Source organism: Phoxinus phoxinus (genome assembly GCF_949152265.1).
Source record: "Phoxinus phoxinus genome assembly, chromosome: 9".
Lineage (NCBI taxonomy): Eukaryota > Metazoa > Chordata > Actinopteri > Cypriniformes > Leuciscidae > Phoxinus > Phoxinus phoxinus.
The window spans coordinates 29715436-29728030 of NC_136884.1; the positions used below are offsets into that span (position 1 = coordinate 29715436).

The 12595-nt window shown below is 39.3% G+C and overlaps 1 protein-coding gene and 1 long non-coding RNA gene across 3 annotated transcripts; one reads left to right on the forward strand and one right to left on the reverse strand.

Annotated features, from left to right (window-relative positions):
• Positions 1–1926: 1926 nt before the first annotated feature.
• On the reverse strand, positions 1927–3718 carry LOC307004389 (uncharacterized protein). The gene is made up of 2 exons (XM_079623535.1): positions 3502–3718; positions 1927–2901 (listed from the first exon to the last, which is right to left on the reverse strand). The coding sequence occupies exons 1-2, from the start codon at positions 3702–3704 to the stop codon at positions 2301–2303; spliced, it is 804 nt and encodes a 267-aa protein (XP_079479661.1). The 5' UTR covers positions 3705–3718; the 3' UTR covers positions 1927–2300.
• Positions 3719–10511: 6793 nt separating this feature from the next.
• On the forward strand, positions 10512–11594 carry LOC307004473. Of its 2 annotated transcripts, XR_013799039.1 has the most exons (4): positions 10512–10992; positions 11111–11244; positions 11329–11425; positions 11511–11594. It is a non-coding gene; the product is annotated as an uncharacterized lncRNA (long non-coding RNA). The 2 variants fall into 2 exon arrangements; XR_013799038.1 differs by having other exon boundaries at positions 10512–11244.
• Positions 11595–12595: the final 1001 nt, after the last annotated feature.

Sequence of the window (12595 nt, forward strand, 5' to 3'; positions counted from 1 at the left end):
ACTAAACAATATTTACATATATACACTATATTTATACAATATATACACAATATAACATACCTATCTATTATATTACAGTATATATACATTATCTTTGTACAGCATTATATTTATTTTATATATATATACACACACTATATTTATACAATATATACCTATCTATTATATTACACATGTATTTTACATTTACATTTACATTTATTCATTTAGCAGACGCTTTTATCCAAAGCGACTTACAAATGAGAAACAATAGAAGCAATTAAACTAGCAGTAGGACAACAGTATGTAAGTGCTATAACCCTTCACAATACAAATCAAAAGTTTTTTTTTTTTTTTTTTTTTTTTTTCAGAATAGAAAAGAAAGTGTTAGTGTTAGTAGTACTGGATCAAGTGCTCAAGTGCTGCCGAAAAAGATACGTCTTCAGCAGTTTCTTAAAGATGGCTACAGACTCAGCAGCTCTGGCTGAGTTAGGCAGATCATTCCACCAGCAGGGAACAGTCATGGTGAAGGTCCGAGAGAGAGATTTCGTGCCTCTTTGAGATGGCACCACCAGACGCCGCTCACTTGCAGAGCGCAAGTTTCTGGACGGCACATAAGTCTGAATTAATGAGTTCAGGTACAGGGGAGCAGTGCCAGTGGTTGTTCTGTAGGCAAACGTCAGTGACTTGAATTTGATGCGAGCGGCAACCGGCAACCAGTGCAATTTCGTGAGGAGAGGAGTGACGTGTGCTCTCTTCGGCTCGTTGAAGACCACTCTAGCTGCAGCATTCTGGATCAGTTGCAGAGGTTTGACAGTGCAAGCTGGGAGACCAGCCAGGAGAGCATTACAATAGTCCAATCTGGAAAGAACAAGCGCCTGAACAAGGAGTTGTGTAGCATGCTCTGATAGGAAAGGCCTGATCCTTCTGATGTTGTACAAGGCAAATCTGCATGACCGGGCAGTGCTAGCGATGTGGTCTGTGAAATTCAATTGGTCATCAATTACAACTCCAAGGTTCCTGGCTGATCTTGATGGAGTTATGGATGACGAGCCTAGCTGGATGGTGAAGTTGTGATTAAGTGCTGGGTTAGCCGGGATTACAAGTAGCTCTGTCTTCGCAAGGTTTAGTTGAAGGTGGTGGTCCTTCATCCAGCCAGAAATGTCTGTCAGGCAGGCTGAGATGCGAGCGGCTACCGTCGGATCATCAGGCTGGAATGAGAGGTAGAGTTGTGTGTCATCAGCGTAGCAGTGGTAGGAAAAGCCATGTTTTTGAATCACAGATCCTAGTGATGTCATGTAGATGGAGAAGAGAAGTGGTCCAAGCACTGAGCCCTGAGGCACACCAGTGGCTAGATGTTGGGTCTTAGACACCTCACCCCTCCACGACACCCTAAAGGACCTACCCGAGAGATAAGACTTGAACCACTGGAGTGCAGTTCCCGAGATGCCCTTCATCTTTAGGATAGACAGGAGGATCTGGTGGTTAACTGTGTCAAAGGCAGCAGACAGATCCAGCAGGATGAGAACTGAGGACTTGGAAGCTGCCCTTGCCAATCTCAGAGCTTCAATTACTGAGAGCAGAGCAGTCTCAGTCGAGTGTCCCCTTTTGAAGCCAGACTGATTGTTGTCCAAGAGGTTGTTCTGCGTAAGAAAGGAGGAGATCTGGTTGAAAACAACTCGTTCAAGTGTTTTTGCGACGAATGGAAGAAGGGATACCGGTCTGTAATTCTCTAGATGTGCTGGATTTAGAGTGGGTTTCTTAAGCAGTGGGGTTACCCGAGCCTGCTTGAAAGCTGTGGGAAATGTGCCAGTGTGAAGAGATGTGTTTATGATGTGTGTGAGTGTGGGTATAACATGTATATACATATATCTTTCGATTCTTACTGTTTTTTTGTGTTATGTATTATGCAATTACAATAAAATATGTACAAGGAAACAGTCTTAGTTTTGTCTGTTGATCAGAGGTATGCATACAGAACAGTGTGAAATCCATAGTATTTACAAAAGTATATGTACAATATTTATACAAACCTTAGCACATCATCTAGAATGAGAGTTTTTAGGCTCAATGGCTCCATGCCTTGACAAGTGGTCCACATTGGTAGTTCACAAGCAAACATGCCACTGTGAACAGTTGGTTTATGTTACCAGAAATGGACAAGGGGATGACTGTGTCAAACAACTTATGCTCTTTAACACGACGGATAAGACGTTCAACATGTACCCTGAGCCTAGCCACAGACTGAGTGTGTGTCACTTCATCAGCTGACATTTGTTTTCCATTGGTCAGGAAAACAGGCCGGTGGATTTTACATGGCACTATAAGATTAAGAAGCCCTTATCCACCATGATGGCCATGTCAGCGGTAAGAAGTTTAATGATCCCTGACTGTTTGAACAGCTCCCGGTCACTAATAGACCCTGCATACAGTGCAGAAACAAATGTTATTGCACCATGAGGTGCCATTCCTATTAGAGCTTTGAAGGTGCAGTGAGACTTGTAATTTGAAAAGACCTCACTTTGTAGTAGCAAAGAGGAAGGTGTTTGGCAGCGGATCTCTGTGCAATCCAGGATAACCTGTGTGTCTCGAAATTGATGGAATTCTTCTGGCAGATGGGCTCGTACTTTCTCTTTTGGCATCCAAATGCACACTGACCCCAGGACAAAGTACAGGAAGTTGGCCCAGGTTGTTACGATGCGGCTTACAGTGGTCTGATGTACTTGAAACCGATGACCAAGGTCCCTTTGCTTGAGGCCCAAAGCAAGATGCATCAAGAACAGGAAGAACTCATCTATTACAGGAAGTGCCCGAGTGTTTCCAGGCTCCTTGAAGACTTTGGAGTTGGTGACACGAATCATCCTGTGAGTTGCCGGTTCAATCAGTTCCCAGAAGGCCATCAGGTGGTTGTATGTTGCAAATCTGTCAAGAAAGAAACGTGCATTGGTTCTCACATGGTATAAAATACTTATACATAGCTTTGTATTAAGTTTAAAGTTTAGGAAATAGGAATGCTGAACTACAATCTTGCAACATTGAGTAATGACAATTATGGAATTTGGTATGTATGATTAAAATAACTCTGATTGCCGTTTAGAGCTGTGAAACGATTAATCGCATCCAAAATAAATGTTTGTGTTTACATAATATATGTGTGTATATTGTGTATAATTATTTAGTATATATAAAAACACACACATGCATGTTAAATAAATATATATTTATATATACAGTATATTTAAGCAATTATTTCTTAAATATATACATGCATGTGTATGTACACACAAACTTTTTTTTGGATGTGATTAATCACGATTAATCGTTTCACCAGTTGGTGTTCATACTTATAATTATGTGTCTACGTTGTTGTTATTATTTTGGTCAGTGTAGCCTACTTTTAGACTGCATAGGATACGTGTAGCTAGCGTATACAACTCCAATCATATTTATCAGAAACGTGGACTAGTGTTTTCAGGACAATGGCAACGCTATTACAACTGCTTACCACAGGCAATATCTTACCTTGTATAAAAGCGTATGTCCTCATCAGACCCAGCAAATCTCTTGAGACCAAAGCGGTGTGTGATCTTTGTTTGCTCCAACTGCTTCCGTACATCTTCTATCTCCCTTTTTAACTCCTCGTTTTCATGTAGAACAATGTCCACAGCTGCAGCTTCGGGAACTGAACAATAATCATGTCCAGTCCTCTCCACATCAAAGTCCATATCTTCTTGGTCTACGTCCGAGTCAGGATCAGGGGTCAGCGGTCTCTCTCGACGTTCCCAAACACTCAACCTCGGCGGCTGCTCCTGGTAATGGTTCCACTCAAACAGTGTAGGGAAAACACCTTTTTTTAGACGAGCCCCTTCCATAAAGTCATCAGGTCTGAAATGAACGCTACACACCTTTGTGTTTTTGTTGACTTGGAAGTCATCTCTCCTGATCTGAACGATCCACTTTTTTCTGAGATCCTCTTCCACTGGAAATGAATGGAAACTCACAGTCGAGTTGTATCTTGCCGACACAACGCACAACGGGACACAACAATGTTCCGATCTAGGTCGCATTAACTTTTGGTATCTGAAAACCTTTTTCTCCATGGTTAAGTGATATAAGATATAAGATGTAAACTAGATATAAGAACAACCAGAAATGTTTGTCGCTATTAAGTTTCGCGCCGTACACAAGGTTATTTGGGTTAGCGTCAGATGTAAATACGGAACCGGAAACTGTTAGCCCAGTAGAGCGTGTAGTCGGAAACACGTCACAATCCCCGCTGCATAGAGCCTCTTGAAGGGTTAGGTAGTCTGCCCAAGAAAATATGTCTTCCTCTCCTGTGACTGGCAGTGATGGAGGACACAGGGCGTCTTTGGCAGCCTTTTCCTGCTCTTCGCTGATAATGTATGGACTCTGTGTTGTCATCTAGTAGGTAAGTACACAAAATACTTAAGAAATCTTGTAATAAAGATTATCTGTTTAAAAAAAAATCTCACAACTCAAGCTCTCAACTGTCACCCAGAATTTAAACAAATTAAGCTGCATTTAAATACTGGGTGACAGTTGAGAGCTTGAGTTGCTGTGGTAACCCTAACAGCTAACTCTTGCTCCCTCACTTTTTTTATTGAAAAATATTAAAAAGACAAATTAAATATGTTGCAGACCCTGGCTGCGTCCGAAATCGAATACTTCCATACTATATAGTATGCGAAAAACAGTACACGAGCAGAGTAGTATGTCCGAATACATAGAATTCGAAAAACAGTACGCGAAAAGTACCCGGATGACCTACTACTTCCGGCGAGATTCTGAAGTGCGCATACGATGGACACTTTACTATCCCATGATGCCACGGGAGAGAGGAGTTGTTGTTATATTTGAAAAATGGAGACGCGGCTGTTTTCAAGTGTAAGTACTTTAGAAAACACTTTTTGTTTATTTGTGGTTAAATTGTATTTGTTTAACTTAATATAAGTAAACGATTGGCTTGTTGAGGTGGCCCTTTTCCAGCCAGTTCAGAAAAATTATAGGTTTATCATTATTATTACGGAATAGACCGATTTAAACGTTAATGCTAGTTAACACTGTTTTCTTTAAACAAAGATGTTCGTTGTTTAGCAGTTTAATGAGAGTTACAAAACGAAAGTAAATTAAAACGATTATATAGCCTACCAGTGTTGATATTGTGAAATATTTGTTGGCTACATAGCAGGCTAACTGTTAATTACTGTTAATAATTTGTTTCAAATGAACACGTGTACCTCAGATTGTCAATGTAACATTAATAGATTGACCATGGTTCATTACTATTGTTAAATTCTGTGTTGATTTAGCAGGGACTGATGAACACACCCGTGTTTTAATTGAGTGGAGAGTGGCTAATGAAGCCCTCTTCACTGGAAAAAGAAACGCTGCAAAAAAAGGTTTCGAGTAAGTATACAAGACAAATTTAACATTTCTAGTCAAGCTCTTACTGCATTCCTTTTATGCTTGATTTCTGTGCATTTATTGCAGAGTTTTTATCACAGAGCAGAGGCTAGAGGGCAAAATGTCTGCTGTTCAGATTTTTTAAAAATGGGAAAACTTAAAACAAAAATACAAAGTAAGATTTTATTTTATTGTAGTTCACTCCAAAATGAGAATTCTGTCATGATTTAATCATGTTTGGCCCTGTAATGCAATAATTTAATGAATCATATGTTTTACAATACAATTGACTGTCTTGCTATTTTGTTTTCAAATATTGTAGGATCTGAAATGTCCACATACTTACTGGGGTGAGCACTGAGGATGGGGATGTAACAGCAGCATCCTGGAAATGGTATTCTGCCATGGATGAGGCAATAGGGGGCAGACTCTCCATCACACCACCCTTACCCTGCCTCTCCATCCTCAGTGAGGTCAGAGCGTGAAAGAGTAGGGAGGAAAAGAAAAGACATTGAGGAGCTGATTCGAGAGATGGAGGAGAGGGAAGCTGAAAGAGAAAGGGATGCCATTGAAAGGTAGGAGAGGCGACAGAGAAAGATGGAGGAAAAGGAGGAAAGGAAAGAAAGAGAGCGACGAGAGCATGAGAAGAGACTAGAACAGGAGGCCAGAGAAAGAGAAGAAAGAAGAGACCGAGAAGTGCGAGAAAGGGAGATAAAAGAGAGAGAGGAAAGATTCCTTCAGCTACTCGAAATAATTGCAAAAAAATAATAGTAATAAAGAAATGAAATGATACACCCTCTCTTTTCATTTATTTGTTAGTAAGTTCACGGTGTCATGCTGTTTTAGCAAGTTTTATTACAAAACACTTAATTCCCAGGGATTTACAGTAGCTAGATAAGATTGTCAGTTGTAAAGTGTTTAAAACCTGTTAGCCTTCACCAGAGCAAGGACGCACTGAAGCGTTTTTTTTTTATATATAGTTCAAAGTTACTATCAGATTTAATGTTATTACCTTGACAAACTATACATCATTAAAAAGATATAAGTCTCACGTTTCAGTATTTGACCACTATTGTATTCTGAGAAACTTATAGTGACAGTTATGTCTTAATTTGTGTCAGGATTTATGTATTGAAAAAATGAGTCGATACCTTTAATATGAATTATGAGCTTCAGCCGCGTCCATTCATAAAAAAACTCCCCTGCTGTTGTCATGACAGCGCGTGACAAAACAACGTCCCTCAGGGCTTTTGGCTCAAAAATGTGCAGATTTGGAGAAATATTGATAGATTCTCATAGGTTTACATCAGATTTCTATAGACAGGAGTAATATTTATTGAATTTATATCAAAATGCGTCCATGTACTCATAATGCGCGCTGGATACTCTGATGTACTGTGTTTTCAATCCATCCAGCAGACTGAGGGCGCCAGAGATACACAGAATATTCCATATATGGATGCACTGCACATGAAGAAGAGCCATACCATGTGACCTTCCAGGACGTCACTCACATAGACAAAGCTTTCAGAGATCGCTGTAACATGCAGATAAAGATGTTTTGAAGACAATAAACATGATTGCAATGATATTTGATTTACCTGTGTTCTTCGAGCCATGTCAGGTATTTTTATAATAATAGATTATATTTATAATGTAATGCTAATCGATATAGACTTTATCGTCGTACAGAATACCATAAACTAATATATTTTCTGTCTGATTTTTTTATCTGAAGCCAAATAAGCTCATAGAAGATTATTTAAAACACTCGACTTGCGCTATAAAGTAAGTTTGGAGCACAAACATGGTTTTAATCTCATAAATTGTCGTGTATTGATGGTGTGCTAAGCTAACATGCTAGCTAGCTCTCTAGTTGCACCTGCCATCTAGCTGTTATTTTTTATGATTTTTTCTAAATCGGAATGCTTACTGAAATATTTCTTCATTTAAGAAAGGCATTTGATACAGTTTCAAATGTGAAGTGAGGATTATGAAAGAAATTAGGGGGTGAAAAACCGTGAATAGCTAGTCGATAGCCATTATAATGGAGACAAAGGAAAAGCATATTTATGGCCATAACCAGGGCCATAACCAGGCTGGAGAGGTGTAAATGTGAGCAGGAGAGACTGTCACTGAATGGGTCTCGTTTGCACCACAAAACAATAGAGACAATAGACTGAATAGATGCTAATAGATGACAATAAACACAAGTTTGCATTTTAGAGTCAATTCAAAATAAAGTCATTTGAGATGATCTTGAAAAACATTTAAAGGGTAACTAAACACTAAACCAACTTTTTTTAGTTAATGATCTGTAAGAATGGAGCTTCATAAATGCTGTTCATTGATTCGAGTACTTTTTTTAACATTTGAGTATAAAGTGTTTTATTTTTCAAATATATAGTGTAAAAACGTCTGAGTGCTGCCCTCTTCAGGTTAAACGGAATCTCCTGAAGTAGGGGTACTCTCTGACGTAGGGTACTCTGTGACGCTACTCTGCCACGCCCCTGGCAGCCCCTGGTATAAAAGCATTCTGGTTCCGTCAAAACCACTGTAGCGACTAGCGAGTCAGGAGTTGGAAATTGGAATTACGAGTATTGAAAACGATCAGGATAGCGTATTTTAGCATCTAGTTAGCATAGCATTTATAGTTATTTAGATTATTTCGTGTAGCCTAGGTAGTTATTTAGCATAGTTGTTAGAAGCATAGTTAGTTAGTAGCATAGTATTGCATCAGTTAGAATAGTGTAGATTTTTAGCATTCGCTTTATCTGTGTTTAGTACAGTGGTTAGGATGGTACGTAGGTGTAGTGTTGCCGGTAGCAACAGCACTGCTGGACTGCATAACTTTCCCCCAGACTTGGAAATTAGCGCCAGTGTTTACATGCACTTGTGTGCCAAGCGCTGCTTTTCCTGCATGGACTCCACAACCGCCGGCGCGTTTTGCTGGATATTTTTTTTCACATAGCGGCAAAATATGCTTAACGGAGGTCAATAGTAATAATAATCCACTCTCAGATACTGGCCCCATTCTCTCTTGCGCGGCTGCACCGCTAGCATCGTCGGATGCCGATCGCGATGCGGGAGTTAATGCGATGCGACACCGCAGTTTGAGCTCGCGGCTCGAATTGATATGGTTTTAGCTCTGTGTCCACAGACAATTCGTCCACTTCAGGGGAAGGTGGGGGAGAAAAGTCCTCGACTTCAAATGACCGCTCTGTTGCAAAGCTACTTTCGTCACTCCAGTCACTCTCTATCTTCGCGAGTCTGACAGCAGCTGTCAATCACTGCGTCACTGCGGGTCTGTCAATCACGCGCTCAGCCCCGCCCTCGGTTCGTCCGTTGGGGTCTGCCCACTTTTCCAGCATTTTTCAAATATTGCCAGTGGGTGGAGTCAGGCTCTGACCAGGGGTTTAGTTTACCCTTTAACAAAATACAGAGTTTTAGACTTATCAACTTCAAATTTTAAATATAACATGGTCAGACATGTGTCTTTAGCTGGAGTGCATTTCTAGAGTGCTACAGTGCCAACTTCAATTTAATTTTTATGAAGATGTTTCATAAAAATAAATTTCTAATAACTTACACAACTTTGAAGCTATTCATAATTTTTTTTTTCATTATGACAATAATTCATTCTACATTTCCAATAAAGTGCCAGGTGTCAGCTTTCAAATGAGACCATACTTGTGCTTTTAGTACAAAGGGTTCATGAACTGTATCTGTTTTAGTTTGGGTATGCAATTTCTGGGGATTTTTCAAAAGTGGCGCTTCAGGCTAACAGGTTAATATGTGTCATTGACTAATTCATATTTTTAAAGTGTTTTGTGTGTGCCCTTATTTTGTAGGAGATACCAGATGTTTTTTGAAACGAGCAAATTGCTGGTATATCTGAAAAACGATGTTGTCTGAATATGAGTGCCGCGCCGTAGAGAAATACCCACTCACTCCAGACAGATATTTGCTTTATTTTTGTGTATTTAACTTTTAAATGGATACAGAATACAAAGCTTAAAACACAATCGCATAACTTTGGTGTAAAGTAGTATAGAGCTTAAAGCACCACCAAAAGGAAAAGTATTCAAACAATATTATTGTAGTGTCATCATGAGGATAGAAAATTAACTTCAGCAGCTTCAGTAAAGGTAACTCACAGGTTTCAAAAAGATCTAAAGAGACTTTGCTACTAGCAATCTCATTTGTTGGTCATCACTTTAAAATAACTCAATATATGTTTCTTTCAAAACGTGTATAAGATGAGGACTTCACACCTTAGGTATTTTTTGGATTTCCACTTTAAGTAAATCATTTGTAAAACATTAAGCTCAAATAAGTGATGTGTAGCTAGAATTTTAAAGAATTGGTATACAAATTCACACACAGCCTAAGTCAAATAAATTATAACGCCAGACTGTCGATGTAAATGTCTATTGAGAGAATAATGTTAGAAATCAAACTACCCTTTCATCGCATTGCAATAGGTATAGTCAGGCAGGTAAATACACTTGCGTGATTGTCATGTGGACCGGCTCTCTCGGTTGCCTAGGTAACTTAATATCACTCCGCCGCTGCTGTAGACTGTGCTAGTAAATACAGGGAACAAAGTATAACTATTGCAATGCGATGAAAGGGTAGTTTGATTTCTAACATTATTCTCTCAATAGACATTTACATCGACAGTCTGGCGTTATAATTGATTTGCTTTTGGTGTACTGTGGAGTGGATAAAACTGTTTTTAATTATACTTATAATCTTATTTCTATTACATGCAGTTCTAACTTGAGCTCTTAGCTCTCCGGTTAGAGTATTGGCTGCTTACTGACCTTTAACTTTATGTCAGATGTAATCTGATCGTTAAATATGAACAGGTTCATGTTTGCCTTGAGTTTTTGGCGAACGTTTGCAAAACAGTCTGAGGTAATTATCCGCGAACATACAGTGGAGCTGTACCCTATAGTATGTTGGATGAAGTGTTACCGTTAGAATAGAATGTTTACACAAAATCAAAAATGTAATCGCATGATGCTAGCGCTACTGCTACTTAGCCAGCTGAAACTACCCTACTTAAAACGACACTAACGAGACAACACAGTGTACAAAAATATGTTTAATAGATATATTCTAATTAAATGAATACTTACAATCACACAATGAAACAAATAATGTGGTCAATGTGCTGCCGCAGCTGCTACTCGTGTCTGATAGCTGTTATCCGTGTAACAGCTGTTCTAAATAAGCTACATCTGATTGGTTAATAATAATCCTATGTCAGTATCTTGCCGCGCTATTGGCTCGACTGATAAAGTAGGCAACCGCGTGTGCCTGCATATTTACGGGGAAATTTTATCATTTGAGGAAAATGTGCAATAATGGGAGTGGCAACACTTTTCATATCGTTGAGAATAAAACAACCGTTCCAACTTTACAAATCCAGGTTCTCCCTCCATGGGGATCATCCATTTAGATAAGTCCAGCAGATACGGACCCTCGGCAACGGGCAATATTAGCCAAATTAAAATTCAAATATCAACCAAGGTTGTCAAATACCCAGAGAAACATCTGCAGAAAGGGCACCGGGATTTGACAGTAAGTCTGTGTTAAAACTGATTTAAAACAACGGGTCAAACACCATCTTGTCAGTGTATGATACAGCTTTTTATTGTTAATTTAACAAATGCAATCATGTGTTTTTTTTATGTTTCAGACCCGTTGGAGAAGTCGGTGACCGTGGGGAAGCTGCAGCTGCTGTGGGACAGCAAGTGTGGGTCTCGCTGCTGCCTCATGTGAATGTCACACCAGTGCAGACGGACGAGGAGGTGGAAATTCAGGAAATTATTGGTATGAAACCGTTCATCACAATCCTAATAATCACTCAAATTAATTAATGATTATTAATAACTAAACTGATGGTTTGTTTTCCAGACGAGCTGTTTCCTCGCTTCGAGGAACTGGCGGCGGCGGCAGCAATGACAGAGGCCACAGCGCTGTGGAGCCCCGACGACCTGGAGGCCACCTACATGTATGAATCCCCTTTATCATCACAATCCTAATAGTTCTGCAGATAATCAATAAGTGGTCAACTAAATTGATGGTTTGTTTTCCAGACGAGCTGTTTCCTCGGTATGAGGATATGTTGCCAGTCGGGGCCACAGCGCTGTGCGGACCCGAAGTCCCTGAAGTGGACATGGGTAAGAGTCCATTTATCATCACAATCCTAATAGTGCTGCAGTTACTTGATAAGTGGTCCACTAAATTTATGTTTTGTTTTTCAGACGATCTCTTCCCTAAGTTTTATTTTATTTTATTTTTTAACTTATGTCAGTGTGTGTGTGTGTTTTAATTTTTACAAATAAAGTTTTGATGAATTTGACTTTGTGTGTGTGTGTCCATTGTGTTCTTGTCTTTAATGGCCGCACTGCGTTAACAAATTGTCAGTCTGCTTTGTAATGAGCACTAACTTTAAAGTAATTTCAATGCTTAATTTTTGCATACAAATACAGTGGGTTAGGACACCGTCTTACATAATGTTACACAATATTAGAAATAATTGCTAAAAAAGAATATTAAAGAAATAAAATGATACACACTCTCTTTTAATTTATTTGTTAGTATGTTCACAGTGTCATGCTGTTTTAGCTAGTTTTATTAACTCCCAGGGATTTACAGTAGCTAGATTGTCAGTTATAAAGTGCTTAATATGTGGCATTGAGTAATTAATATTTTTAAGTGTTTTGTCTGTGCAAAATCCTGCGCAAGACGGAAAGCTACCTAGCTAAATGCAACGGCACACTCATACTCAACAGACTCATAAACTTGACTTGACAAACATGGTTCCTGATAACGGCAGGCCCTGTGACGGTGCAGTACACTAATGAAAACCAATTAACAGCACTTTCCAAGACCATCACTATCCACACCCAAGACGGAGAAGAACACCACAACAGCGATGAAGAGCTGTGTGCATCTACATCTGAAGAAACACCTGTTTTTACCACAACCGTTCAACAAGATACTCCACAGACATTGAAGCACCTTACACAGGACAAGCTCTCTAACACAGATGATCAACTACCAGAAAAAGTAAAAAAAAAGAATCAAACACAGCATACATCCACTGCCCAAACCACAACTACTGAAGACATCACAAAAGTCAGAAATCTTCCAGTGCCTTGCCTGCCCTCAAAAAAGG

Coding starts and splice junctions, on each gene's coding strand:
- LOC307004389 (XM_079623535.1), bottom strand. CDS start 3,704: ATGGACTTTGATGTGGAGAGGACTGGACATGATTATTGTTCAGTTCCC. Junction 2,902..3,501: donor GACATACGCTTTTATACAAG/GTAAGATATTGC, acceptor CTTTCTTGACAG/ATTTGCAACATACAACCACC.